The sequence below is a fragment of the Pyrus communis genome, chromosome 16 (genome assembly GCF_041283825.1).
Source record: "Pyrus communis isolate YQ-2024b chromosome 16, ASM4128382v1, whole genome shotgun sequence".
NCBI lineage: Eukaryota > Viridiplantae > Streptophyta > Magnoliopsida > Rosales > Rosaceae > Pyrus > Pyrus communis.
In genome coordinates, this window is record NC_142580.1 from 763,725 (window position 1) to 778,899 (window position 15,175).

The 15,175-nt window shown below is 37.0% G+C and overlaps 1 protein-coding gene across 2 annotated transcripts; it reads right to left on the minus strand.

Moving 5' to 3' along the window:
- Nucleotides 1-1,736: 1,736 nt before the first annotated feature.
- On the minus strand, nt 1,737-11,143 carry LOC137731995 (sodium/hydrogen exchanger 8). Of its 2 annotated transcripts, none has more exons than XM_068471269.2 (22): nt 10,781-11,143; nt 9,910-9,960; nt 9,712-9,803; nt 9,373-9,450; nt 9,146-9,303; nt 8,857-8,958; nt 8,668-8,785; nt 8,198-8,250; nt 7,893-7,958; nt 7,639-7,683; nt 7,492-7,544; nt 6,157-6,341; nt 5,636-5,683; nt 5,392-5,499; nt 4,532-4,769; nt 4,054-4,356; nt 3,697-3,926; nt 3,383-3,601; nt 3,098-3,304; nt 2,700-2,964; nt 2,285-2,589; nt 1,737-2,186 (listed from the first exon to the last, which is right to left on the minus strand). In XM_068471269.2, the coding sequence occupies exons 1-22, from the start codon at nt 10,983-10,985 to the stop codon at nt 1,821-1,823; spliced, it is 3,495 nt and encodes a 1,164-aa protein (XP_068327370.2). In that variant the 5' UTR covers nt 10,986-11,143; the 3' UTR covers nt 1,737-1,820. The 2 variants fall into 2 exon arrangements, with proteins under 2 accessions (XP_068327370.2, XP_068327371.2); XM_068471270.2 differs by having other exon boundaries at nt 8,857-8,953; nt 10,781-11,138.
- Between the last annotated feature and the right edge of the window lie 4,032 nt (nt 11,144-15,175).

Consider the following 15,175-nt stretch of genomic DNA (forward strand, 5'->3'; position numbering starts at 1 on the left):
CCATAAAGCGCGAACCAAGGTCCGTGATACGAAAACCAAAATCAGAATGAGGAAGAAAAAGATATTGTGATGTAAGTCCATTATTCCTTGCATGAGCACATTCTCTTTGAGAATAGTTAGTAAAACTAATTCGAGTAAGCAAGTCCAGTGCTATCAGTTACAAGTGCCTCGTTCGCCATCATCTATGATACTTGTTTATGGCAAGCCTAAACGACCTTACTGTCTCAACCTGACTGACTGACGACTAGCTTTTACTTGATAGTAAGTGCTTGATATCCAGGAGTACTTTTAATATTTATGAATGAAACGAATTCATTCACGTCACATAAAAACAAGCGTAAATTAAGAAGCAGACATGCTCTCAGCAATCAGCAGGAGGGCCTAGCAACGATGAAAAAATTGCAGATATGAAGAAAAAATTGCGACCTTGCAACAAAAAATTGAAGTAAAAAATTGAAGGGGAATTAGTCCTCCTTCTCCAGCTTGTCGCTCGGACTCGGAATCCGAGTTGTTAAGACTCGGGGAGGCTCTGAGTGAGCTGGGGACTTGGCGACGGTGCGTCAGCGGTGGTGGTGTTTTAATGGATCAACCACTGCACTCGACGCCGGTGACTGCGTCTGAGGTTTCTGTTGTCGTCGATTCTGCCGCCAGTGGTCATCGTCTCAATCAGCCTCGCATTATGGACGGCTCTATTATGTAGACAACAATAAGGTGGGAATAAATATATACGTATAAGATAACCTATATATGCGTTTGTCTATATATATATATCTCGACACCCTTTTTCTCGGGCGTTGTTGTGAATCTAGTCATGCTCATCACCACAATATTACTGACACTGGTAATGATCATAATATGGAGAACACCACCGGTGCTGGTTGCTCTTCACTTGTGCGTATTCTTCGCGATGGAAAGTGCTTACGTGAGTGCAGTCTTCACGAAGATCGCAGAAGATGGATGGATTCCGTTTGCCATATCCTTTATCCTCGCCTTCGTCTTGTGTGGTTGGTTCAAAGGGTTCCTGGATTGTGCTCCTTGTACATCAACATTTAAGACGGCCTCACTCCGATTCTTTGACACCATGATAAAAACATGTAATCCCTTCACCAGGTCACTATGTTAACTACTCTTCGATACCTTTTGGTTCCGGAGGTTGCCCATCATGAGAGGATTGTCGTCACAAAACTCGGCCTGAAAGGAGTTTATGGGTGCGTTATTCAGTATGGCTATGCAGATCCCCTAAACCTCGAGGGAGACGATTTTGTTAGTCAAGTTACTAATATCTTGCAGGCACATCTACAGAGCACCTCAGGACGTCTTCCATTTGATCCTTGAGAGGTCCGAGAAGAGAGATCTATTTGGAAGCAGCAAGGAGTGCTGGATTGTGAAGTTCAGCAAGTTAACTGTCGGTTTTCCCTGCCTGCTTTCGGGGTGCCTCTGCCTCGGCGTTTCGAGGTTGGAATGCTTTACGAGGTTAAAGAGGAAGGCTAATTTTCAGTCCTCACAGGTAGAACGTTGAAAGAAATATTTTTTCTGGATGTGACGAGCAGAAGTTTCATGTACAAGATTGAGCATCTGCCAAATTATTACAGACGTAAGTGTAATTCTTCATCTCAACCCTCCACAGGAGGAGCGGGGAGCGAATCGAAATATATGCAAACTTTAATTATTCATTTCTACAATCGATTGATGGTTGACGTCACGTATAAGATCTCTAAGATCCAACAAAAAAAAAATTACAGAGACGCTTTGTTTTGATACTTGGAACGATAGTGAATCAAACATTACAATCGTGGTTTTCGGAATCATGAGATAAACATTCAAGGAGCCTGGGGAAAAGAAAGCGTACTTGGGGAATCGATTCTCACAATTACATCATCTTCACCACCCGATTCATCACTCGAATCCTCTACCACATGGCTCTTATTTGGGTCTGTACTTTGCTGCCCTGGAGGATTTGTTTGGCCTGTGAATTTTCTCACTTCAAGGTTCTTTCTCACAGTTGTTGCCCCTTCTGATCTGACTGAAACCAGTGGACGGTGGTGATATGATGGAATATTCGGATATGACACATTGTGTGAACGGCCTTGATATGATGGCATGCTTGGATATGACACGGTGTGTGATGGATTAACCGGACCACTTCTCGGAAAACTTCGAGCACGCCTCCTCAGATTCACATTCACCTTGTTTGCACAACATGAGAAAATAAGTTAGCTTGAACCAAAAGATAAAACCACAATCAAATCCCAAGTACTAAAGAACATCAAGAAACTGAGCTTACCAAACTGCCGTAAACGCTTAACTGCATAGCCCTCGCAGACAAGTTGTTGTTTTGTCGGTCAATCCCTTCGGGGTTCTGCTTTTGCTGCTTTGCTTTGAAAACTTGCTCAGGCCAACTCATAAGACCACTATGCTCTCTAGTAAGAGACCTATGAGGATGATCAACTGCATTTGATATAAACGAGGGTGAGCGCCTAATCAGAGCACTGTCAGATTCAAATGCTGCGATGTCGAATATAATCACTCTCGATCTTGTTTCAACAAGATAGTTGGATCCTTTATGAGAAAAACTGGCTACCCTGGTGCCTGTGATCAATTAGCAGCAAAACTGATTAGCATTAACGATGCAGAAGTGGTTTATGCAAGAATGAAACTAGTTCCGACAAGTATCTTTTGAAATAGAAGTTTGATATCACCTGCTGTTTCCAGATTCTGGAAGCTCTGGTAACCATGTGAGGGGAATAGAGGTGCAGGTGATGTGATCAGTTCTTCTTGGACACCTTGGATTTTAACGAAACCCTCTAACAGAAATCCAATGGAACGGTACGGAATTTCAAAAGATTCGCCCCTTAGGTAAATCGTCATCACTGACCTTTCCGCAACAAGAATTCTCAAATCTTGCATTGTCATTTTCTCAAATATTTGTGGAAGGAAAAGTTTCAAAAGAGCAATAGAACTTTCCTAAAAACAAAATGGAATTAAATAAAATCAGTTACATCATTATAAATCCATAATCCTTTCCAAAATTCATATCATCATATTATCTTTTCACTTGCCCGGCATTACAAAGTAGAAATTTTTAGTAAAAGAATACCTGCCAGAGGAAGTCTTCTACTGAGGGATCGGACCGGAGCATTGAATGTATCTTATGAATTTCAATGCAAAAGCAGAGAACCACAGAATCGGTGATCATGTCACAAATGTAGGGCTTTCCAGTTAGCACTTCATACAGGCCCAAAGTACTCCCGTGAGTGAAGGTTGGATGCAGCGAGTGCTTGTTTTTTATGCTCTTACTTGTCCACTGCCACAAATAATTCTCATCCATGATATTATCCGTGAGGAAAAACAGAAAATGTCGTAGCATCGAACTTTTAATTACCTTGACTACCCCAGTTGAAAGAAGCCAAATACCAGTAGGCTTGGATCCCTCCCTGTAAAGCGTCACACCACGCAATTTCATTGTTTCCTTGGTAGAACCTTCAAGTGGTTCACGAACTGAAGGCGGAAGGGCCCCCATTAGAGGATTGAGACTAATCAGATCATTTATTTTTGGGATCTTTACTAATGGGGGATTCCTTAGAAGCTTTTTCAAATCAGTCTGCATGAAACCAAAATAACAACAAAATCTATTATCGTCAATGAGTGAGGCACACACTAAATAATTATACGACACAAAAAATCACCAACACGCACCTGGACTGCGTCATGAAGATGAAGCATCTCCTTTTCTTCCAATATGCCAACCTTCTCTAGGTTTTGGAGATATTCAATTAAATGGTTTAGAACTGAGTATGTTACTTGTCTTGTTTTTACAACACGCAGAACCTGAGGAAATGTGACACGAACATCTTCCAGAAACTTTTTTGCTTCTTCTCCTTCTGCCTCACTTTCATTAATGACGACAGAAGCAACTTCACTATCACCTGAATAAATAAGCACATGAAGATCAATTACATATTTTTCAAAATATAGGGCTACTACAATAAGATAATAACCAAAACAATTTCCGTTCTTACATTACAACAACAATCACAAAAGGTATTAACTAACCTATAAAATCATGAAGTTCCTGCCTTGCAATTCTATGGGCACGGAGAAAGGAAGCACAAATGTAACATGCAGATTCCAGCCTTTCCACGGTGAAATAGGTTACCAATTTCTGAGGGAAAACGCTAGTTTGAAGGAACTTGTAGTAATTTGGGAAATGAACATGAGCTTTTAAACCATTCCAGTCACATAAAGGCTCACGTGAAACCAAGTCAATCGCTTCATCTACTGATTGCATCAAAATATTTGCAGAAGATTGTGTAATCCTTCCCTCATCAAGCATGTTCCAGTAAGCAGCTTGGACTCCTGATTTAAAATGGTCTTTTTGTATTAGCAAATGAGGCCACAGTTAGATATAGCAACCTTTAACTTTGACACCAGTATCTTTAAGCATTTTAGTTTTACGTTTCAGAAATATGCAACGTAACAAATGCCTAAGCTTAAGTTACTGGGACTGAAATATAAACACTGCTAAATTTACCATTCAAAAGACGTTCACGTATGTCCTTCAAATGTGTAACGTGCGGATTATTACTATTTTCACTTTCTGATGCATCGTGAGGGTGTACAGGTTCGGTATCAACATCATTTAAGCTTGCAATATATCTTTTCACAGTGAGCCAGTCAGCAGGCCCCAACTCCTCATCATCTCCAAGATCACCAAAAGTCTCTAATGCTTTGTTCAACATTTCATATTTTGTGTACTCCAGCACGCGCCTCTGCAACAAACAAAGATATAGATATAAACCGAACGCATACAACAACAACAATAACAACAAAGCCTTTTCCCACTAAGTGGGGTTCAGCTGTATGAATCCTAGAACGCCATTGCGCTCGGTTCTGTGCCACGTCTTCCGTTAGATCCAAATACTCTAAGTCTTTTGTTAGAGTCTCTTCCAAAGTCTTCCTAGGTCTTCCTTTACCCTTTCAGCCCTGAACTTCTATCCCGTAATCGCATCTTCTTACCGGAGCGTCAATGGGCCTTTGTTTCACATGTTCAAACCACCGTAATCGATTTTCTCTCATCTTTCCTTCAATTTCGGCTACTCCTACTTTACCTTGAATATCTTCATTCCTAATCTTATCCTTTCTCGTGTGCCCACACATTCTAAACCAAATGCATACACGGAAGAAAATTCTCATAACAAGTGCTCGAGCATAGACCTCCTCTAACTAATCTCGACAATTATTATTTGTGTTCAAATGGATTAATAGCTGTATGAAATGTTGAGGAATTACTTAAAATTATAATCCTGAAACAAAGAAAGGGAAACGTAAAGCAGTACCATAGGTCTACAAGGACAATGTAGTTGTATATTTTGAAGGACAGTTAAACCTCACCTTAGCTGCTGATATCTTGTCCAGATCTAGAAGGCGTAAAATGAATTGTGTGGTGGAACCGTTCACAACTAGTGTCAAGAAGACAATTCCGCCAGTGAAGAAAACAAACTGCAAAGGTTTACACAGATTGCTTAAATAAGTATCTCAAGCGGTGTCCAAGAATAAATTAATTAGTCTGTTTGCAAATCTATCACACTATACAATGAAACAGAAGAAAGTGTGCGCTCATGCTTCAGATACGTACAAGGACTCCTGTGTCAGAACTGATAAGTGAAGAGCTGTCACTAGTTTGCTACAAGAATAAAGGTAAATCAATTAGAAGCCATGAAAATCATGGGTATTCAGAAGGAAAAAAAATAAAAGGAAAATACTATGAAATGAATACGCACAAACAAGCAATATGAACGTAAAACTTTCAAAGGTTTTTTTGGTGGGGGGTGGGTTGGGATGGGGGGAATATCTTTTCAAATGTAAGATGCTTCCTTTTGTCAGATTATGCACTAAAAACTACTTGCATGTAGACTACAATAATCACTTTTGACACAGCAAACAGTTAGATGTGTGAGTGAAACATTTCCTTCACAAACTCAAAAAATGGAGGTTTAGCAGCTGGTTTATTGAGAACGGAAAAGTTTATGATGCACCGTCCAACTTCAAAAGGAAAAAGTTAAGAAATTAACAGACAGTAGAGATTGAATTTTAACCACAAGGTATAAAAGTTAAATTTTGCTTTGCATAAACAACAGTTTGTAATTAACAACTTGCCTTCACTGACAGTGAAAGTGACAATGCTACAGCCCCTCGCAGACCTGACCATATAAGGATTATAGCCTCTTTCCAGTCCAAACCATATCCAAAATACCGGAGAAGGGGAAATGAAACAGCAACAACTATGAACCGGGAAACTTGTACATAAACATAGAGAAGAATGAGGTACGACCAAGATTTTCCTGAAACAAAAAGAATTAGAGTTGCAAAGAGTTAGATAGAACCAGTCATAAAAGAACTAACAGATCAACAACAATAAAGTCTTATCGCACTAAATGAGGCTGGCTATATGAATCCTAGAACGCCATTGCGCTCGGTTACGTGTCATGTCCTCCGTTAGATCCAAGCACTCTAAGTCTTTTCTTATAGTCTCTTCCAAAGTCTTCCTCTACCCCTTCGGCCTTGGACCTCTGTCCCGTAATCGCATCTTCTAACCAGAGTGTTAGTAGGCCTTCGTTGCACATGTCCAAACTACCGTAACGAATTTTCTCTCATCCTTCCTTCAATTTCGGCTACTTCTACTTTACCTCGGATATCCCCATTCCTAATCTTATCCTTTCTTGCGTGCCCACACATCCAACGAAGCATCCTCATCTCTGCTACACCCATTTTATGTATGTGTTGATGCTTAACCGTCCAACATTCTGTGTCATACAGTATCGTCGGCCTTATTGTTTTCCCATAAAATTTTCCCTTGAGCTTCAGTGGCATATGACGGTCACACAACACGTCGGATGCACTCTTCAACTTCATTCATCCAGCTTGTATTCTATGGTTGAGGTCTCCATCTAATTCTCCATTCTTTTGCAAGATAGATCGTAGGTAGCGAAAGCGAACGCTCTTTGCTACTTCCTGGTCTTCGATCCTCACCCCTAACTCATTTGGGCCTCCATTTGCACTCCATATAAAATAACTAACAGATAATCCACTAAAATGTTAACCACCCAAAAGATAGTTTTCGTTTTCTTCTTTCATTCTTCATTCTTAATGTATGTAATCTATATTGAACGATAAGAATATAGTAATCAGCAAACAAAGTTGAAAAATTATCTGTAAGAACATATTACAAGAAAAATAAATATTTAGAAGGTAAATCCACAAAGTTAAGGAGCTACTTATGAAGAATGTCAAAGATATACGGTGTGAAACAACAAAAATATGCAACAGTGCTAAGATCTATTGTTCGGCCTTTGTGCTTTGGAAGAGTCCACACCTGATCTGCCTGTGTATGTGTGTGCGTGTGCTCAGTTATGACCAAGCGAGTACATATATTTATGAATGCAAAAATGAGTACATAAATGCATATCTCCATGTTTGAAAAGTAAGGATTACCGTGATTAAAAATATTTTCACCACTAAGAACGCCTTCAGCAATAACAACTCCACTGAAAAGAAAAACAGAAAATATGTGTTTTGTTTTCCATTTTGTTATTGTCACAAAACAAAATACAACTAAAGAGCGATGGATTATGCACTTACCTCAAGATGAAAACTAAGGTATTAGCAATATAAGCAACCATTTCCCTGTGCAAGATGCATAGAGTACGAGCAATTAAAATTTCATGAAGAGTAGATTCAAGAGAGATTTTTTTTATCAAACTATTCACACATTTGCTGTATCTTTATGTTTTAGAGATTATTAACTATATGATGAATTTACTCATGAATTGGACCTTTGTTTAATCAAACAGCCAGCCTTAGTTTAAAGTGATAACTACAACCACACGATATACCAGAAATGATGTAAACTTTGTTGGCTTTCACCCTTAAAAGCTGTCCTTGCAACTGCAGCATAAAACCTGTCCACAGATTAAAACATTAGGATAAAGGGAAAACTAATGAAAAGGGCTTGAAAACTTTGAGTTTTAACGAAAATGACAAAATAAAGGGTAAAGTGAATAGTACCAGAATTGACTTTTTAGTGTAAAAATATGGTTTTTCGTTAAAGTGAACAGTACTGAAAGCTTTTCGTTAAAGTTCCCTAGGATAAATGCATTCACCAGTGAGAAATGAGATGTTATCGGGAAATTCAGCTTACATTCCTAAAGTCATCACCGTCAAGACACCGGACACGTCTGCACCCTCTTGAGCCTGTGGCACCCGAATAAAATATCTCAGTTGTTTCATACACAAAACAGGCAACTAATGATCACATATTTTTCCAGATAAGTGAAATGCATTATAATATGTTAAGTGGAATACATCAACCTTCTTTACGCTAGTAGAAACCATAAGAGACATGGTTTATTGTTAACAATCCTTGATTGTTTTTTGGGATAAAAGAGACATCAAAAGAATATTTTACATAAATTTGGAAAGGATCATACATGCAAGTAGACAACTTCCCGGTCACATGTAAAAGTAATTGCAGAACTATCTATAGCAGTTCTATGACAGGTTTCAGTCTTAAGAATTTTGCACCAATTCATACATATCTATTGACATGACAACAAGCAATTTGGAATAATAATCATATGATGAAGCATCCAATTTTGGAAAGGAACATACAGTGAAGTAAGCAACATAGCTGACAGCAAGTGTTAGTGTGATCTCTATCACGGTGTCGTTGAAAATGAAGCCGAGCCAAAGTACAGATACTATGCCAAAAGCAAGACCAATGCCTACACTGGAACGATAAAAGAGTTAACATGTGAAACAAATCTGCCATCTCTACTCAAAGAAATATGGAAGACATACGCTCCAAATGTAACTTGAGATAGAAATTTAATTATGGCGGCCCAGTCATAGCTCTTTCCAAGGACCATTTGATAAAATAGCTGATACACCACAATTGCTGTCCTGGACGAAATTAAACACATTCAGATAAGAGAAAATACGAAAGGCATAATTTACACAAATGTTGTAAAAAACAACAGCACAACAATTCATACATATGAACCACCCATGGTTCACCTACACTAAATATTGGATAGTAGAGAATGGATTATCTAACTTGAGATAGTGTTAGGTCACTAAAAATCTATACCCGTCATTCATCAAGGATTCTCCTTCAATTATTGTACTCAATTTTTTGCTAGCACCAAGCTCTTTTAACAGAGCAACAACAGCCACAGGATCAGTAGCGCTAAGAAGCCCCCCAAGCAACAGTGATGTTTTCCAACTCCAGTCATAAGGAAAAGTGAGCTGCAGTTGAATATGACAATATAATTATATAACTCCAACATATAGTCTAATTAGCAAAGTTTAGGATACCTTCAAAGCAGATCCAAGGACAAAGGTTGACATTAGAACACCCGGACCAGCTAGTATGAGCATTTGTACCATACACCTCTGCACGAAAAATAGAAAATTTTGCCGGTTCGTTTCATATCCGGGACAATTTCATGTCAACCAGTGACTTTGCAGAAAGCTACAGGTTAGAATTGCACCAAAGTAAAGTTTGCTGGTCTTATTGCTGTATATATGTTTCATACTTTCCAGGATTGTGAATATGCAGAACAACAGCATGGTAAAGGAAGAACAAAATTAAAAACTATATAAACTCTAATTTTTTAAACTGCACGATTAGAATATGTGAGGAAGAAAAGTGACCTTTATTTGGTGCACCTCCATAGAAAACGAACTCTCAAAAAGAAGGGCAGGCAGAAAAACAGCCAATAGAAGTGAAGGATCAATATTTGCCCCTGCACCACGGTAGAAAGCCCTCCAAGTCAAAACACCACAAGGATCCAAAGCCTATAATCGGTATTGCAATTGCTATGTCAGCAAAGATGTAAAGCTGGAACTTACAAATTCGAATTCCGTCTCCAATCCTCCCCAATTGATGATGTGTGCCATATTCTACATGTTTATCAACCTTTAATTAGCAAATATTAATTAAAACAAACAATTAACTCCTAACAAAGACATAAAGCAGAGGCCAGAGAGTATCATATCATCCCACCATCTGAAATTGTGTCTCACTACAATTTCATGGTTGTTGTTCATTTATTCCTCCTTATATTCCGTTCCTATTTCTATTCTTAGAAACCTCACTGTTGAGATGCTGCTGCTGATTTTCTTAATCCTTGCCCCCACAAATCACCCTAAAACCACTGAATTTTGATATATAAACATAAGGGACGGATCCGTGGCACCACTCTTTTTACACAACTTTTAACACACGTTTTTGTGGGACCCACTTCGTAATGTATTTTAACAATCCAAACAAGCTATCATTTAGGTATTTCCTCAGAGATCATGTCTACCAAAAAATCACTCAAATCTAAAACCATCTAACCGTTGGATTAAAGTGTTTAGGGTATCTTTGTAGAATCGTATTCGTCCATTTTCTTCACTACAAATGAATGTTTTAGTGATTTTTGCGAAAATGATCCATGAACGATGTTCTACAGATAAAGAGTTCAGATCATTGAAATTACGACAGTGAACTCCACATGTGTCAGAAATTGTGTAGACACAATACTGCCGCGGATCCACCATATATATTCATATAAACAAGCTCCTAACTTTTTTTGTTCATTTTTAAGATTCAAATCACTGAAATCAGCAAAAATACGAAGTTTGATAACTAGCTCCAGTTAATATTATATGAAACCCAATCATTAAAATAATAATAATAATAACAACAAGAATAAATGGAGGAGAGTGAGAGAGAGACCTATGGAGCCGAGGCCAATGCCAAGGATGAGCAGAGCGACAGTGTAGGGAACTCTGGTACCACGCAACAGATGCCTGCTGGCGATTCCTAACACCAAACACAACCCCACGAACGCCACCGCGTTCGTCGGGTCCGACGAGCTATCTTCTTCTTCCTCCACCGCCAAGATTCTGTACGGTAACTGCCATGCCGTCACCGTCGCCATTTCTCCAATCTCAAAAGCTCTACTTAATATCCACCAAAATTTGACTTCCTGTTTCAGTCCCAGCTTAAAAAGCTTAAAGCTTTCAGCTTTTGACTTCTGATTAAGCAATAAGCAGCAGCATACTAGTGGTAAAGACTCGCGAGCGGCTTTTGCTGTTGAAAAAAAGTAGTTGCGCGCTTTATATACTCTGAGAAGATGATTGAAGTTGAACGACACGATCACTGTCGGTCACGTTTCGTTCTGTCACGGACAAATAATGCCTGGCGATTTTGCTCTTGGACGTAAGCGCCGATTTGTCAAATAATCGCCTCACCGAACGACTGGAAATACCTCGGACTGATGATTTTTTACGGTGGATATTTATTAACGATGAATTCAGAGTAACTACTATTTTATTTTTTATTTATTTTTCTATGTTTATCTACAGATCACAGATCTTGACTAAATAATTTCTTAGTCGTTATTTTCACCAAGTTGTCGCCTATATAACATTTTAATCGGAAATTCCGTACTGTCCGCGTTTATTTTATATTAAAAAATTCTACGTTGTTCCGATGCATTTTATATCAAGATCTTAACGATTCGATCTTGATTAAGAATCTAAGAGTTGAATATCTCGGAATATAAAGTTGTACAAGCACATAACCAAAATATTCTAGCTTTAGATGATAGCCCAAAATATAGGGTAAGAGGGGATCAGAAAAGCATTTGATTCAACATGGCTTACATGTATTTGTCAAACTTAACTTATGTAGCTCAAAAAAATCATGTGCTATTACTCGTTTAGAAGTACTTTTAAAATAACTAAAAGCGTTTATGGTAAAAAAATTTGAAATCCAAAAAAGTTTTCTTTAAAACGTTTTCAGTCATTTTAAAATTCTTTCAAATGAATCATATATTTGCCCTTTGCTGCCTAATTTTCTATGGTAATTAAAGCCACTATATTATTATTTTTGAACAAACGATATTATTTACATTAAGGGAAAAGTGATGAGCTTAGACTCATAATGAGCTAGCAATAATATGGTTCAAATACACATTTGGCAATAATCAAATCTAAAACCTCTTACTTTCAAACTAGATTGTAGTATCAAGTGACAAATCTACTATATTATTATTATCTACAATTATTTGTAATTTGTAACAAGACTCCAAATGTGTCAATAGCACGCTGCTCAATAGTTTGGTGATCTGGACTCCTCGCTTTTTTACAAAGAACATAAAGACAAATAAAAAAAGTAGAAGAAGATGAATAGAATTGACAAATTGTTTGGATCTACTCGACGTAAGCAGCAGGCGTTATCTGTTAATTTTCTTTTGCATCAGATGTGGGGATTTGATTAGACTTCATTTTAAAGGAAAACTAATGAAAATGGCTTGAAAACTTTGAGTTTTAACGATAAGAACAAAATAAAGGGTAAAGTGAATAGTACCATGATTGACTTTCTAGTGTAAAAATATGGTTTTTCGTTAAAATGAACTGTACCAGGAGCTTTTCGTTAAAGTTCTTTTATTTTAATCATCAAATGTGTTATTAGTTAAACAAGTAATTATGGCATATTATTATTTTAATTACAAAATCAAGATCATGGATGCATGTGCGACGGATTGAAAGGAGTATGATTATTTCTCCTCTTTTTTTTTTCTTTTCCTCCTATTTGAGCGATCATAGTTAAGCCACGTTAACATTTTATATTAACTTTTTATAAAAAAATAAAAAAAAAAGATAAAATAAAGAATATAAAAAGAAGGGATGGAAGGATGCCCCTTAATTCTCACACGTCCACATCGTTATGTTTCTGCTCTAATCTTCCAACTTAATTTTTAAATTTTTTTTTTTTGTCACAACTGAGGAACTGATGACTTTAACAAGGGCAATATTGTAATTTGAAACCTATTCGCATCTTTGGAATAATGTTTGTAGCATCTGGTAATGACGTGGTAGGTTGGTAGCTGTTACTTAGTTTCATTTTTATTATGTTAACGATAATGTAAGAAGAATAGTCGAATTTAAAATTTCGAGTGAATGGATAAATGTTTTAAATTACTTAACTTATAAGCCTTTTGCTAAAAAAGTTAGAACCGGTCTTAGTTTATGTGTGTAATTGAGCATGCTAATCTTCTTTGTATCAAACTTTATATTCATACAGTTTTATATTAAAAAGAGGAACCATGAGAACAATCGGCCCTAACTAAATCAAAATTTATGACTGGGACGGCAAAGTTTGGTACAACACCATCCCAAATATGATTGGAATGAAGACTAAGGCCATGCTTAGCAAAAGCGTATGCAACAAAACTAGCTTCCCTAAAAATATGTCGCCAAGAGATCTATTGAAATTTTGTCGCCAGCCTTCGAATCTCTGCAATCGCAGTCTTCAAGTTACAGGGAGCAGACCAACTACCAAGCACATAGTAGATGACTAATCTTGAATCTCCTTCCACTTGGATCTTAGAAACACCTTCCCTTTTTTTAGGGCAAAAAATGGACCCTCCTTCAGCGCCATAGCTTCTGCCTTGAAAATCGTAGCTCCATCAACATTGAAAGAATCGCCTCCCAAAACATTCCCTTATCATTTCTTAACACGAACCCAACAACTACATTTTGAAGACTGACCGACCCATCAAAATTAAGCTTTATAAAATTAGGGTCAGGCGAGTGATATTTTATGGAGTATTTATTTGTTGTTGAATTGTAATGTGTACATAAGTCAAAGGCGAATCTGTTCACACGAACACCATATGAAGGTGGGTAACGAACCCTTTGTAGTATGGAAATTTGGGTCCCCTCTGGACCTTAATGTCCAGAGCCTAAAGACCATGAAATTTGAGGCCTTAAGTTGTGTGAAAGAAAGATCATAACCCTTAATTTATATAAGATGAGCTAGCAAAATGAGTTAATAAATATTATATAACTCAATTCAGACGGCCCAAATTATCCAATTCTTAAGTTATGGACAGTGAAATGAAGATCTTTGTCCGCAATAAGGCATGTCGCGATACTGCTTGCCTCTGAAAGTCGTGTTAATGGGCTAATGAGAGAGGGGGCCTAAATCAGCTTTGCAGTTTGTTTTATTTTGGGTCAAAGACCAAATTCTCTTTTGTACTGAATCAAAGTCCAATTCCGATTTGATAATTATATTTGTACAATGTTTAAATTTTTTTAATAGCAAATTATTATAAAGAATAATGTTTTACAATTCTTAAAAGTCTATTTGTATTCGTTGAGAAATGTTTTAATTGACTAGAAGTTGTTTTAGAGAAGATATTTTTGAATTATAAAAGAATTTAAAGTACTTTTTTAAGATTAATTTTTTATTTTTATAACAATTGGTTTTATGGATAACTTTTTAAAACACTATCAGTTATTTAAAAATATTTTTTTCTAACAAGTATTTTGTTATATAAAATCCAATTTCATTTTATAAATTTTTAATTAACAAATAATATTTTATCAATAGGTTGTTTATACCGTCGAAATTATGTGTGGTCTAATATCTTAATGGATGTGAATATTAAGTTTTCATGCATATCAGGTTCAAAATTCTCATCTCCTAAAGTATAATAATAATTTCGAACTCTCTATTAATAATAATAAATTAGCCAGTTAATAGTACAGTCCACTGTTCTAAAAATCCCTGCGGCTGACCATCGCCACGATCAATGCTTAGGAATTTGAAAATTAAGAAATGATGCCTAAACCTGCTGAGGCGCCCACCTAAACCGCCTAAACACCCGCCTAACCCATCTAGACCTCCCTGGACATCTGCCTAGGTTGCAACTCACTTAGATAAAAAATAAATAACTTTTTTTTTTGCATTTTTATTGTTTTCAATAAATTGTAAGAGGCTTATTGAACATTTAAATAACACACACATTATATATTTGCTTTCCATATTTTCATTATGTTCTAATACTTCATAATATATATGTCATTCTATTTTCTAGTTTATGATGAAATTATATATATTTTAAGTATAAACACACACTTATTTACACAAAATACAATAGATTTACTTAAATCCGCCTAGTTCGTCTAGGCTCTGTCTAAGCGCTAGGTCTCAACCCATCGCCTTGACTAGCACCTAGCGTTTTTTATAACCTTGGTACGGTCTAGTGGTATTCCTCTTTGTAAGTGTGAGGTCTTAAGTCCGATTCTCGACAAAGGTGGATTTCAACTATATTATTAG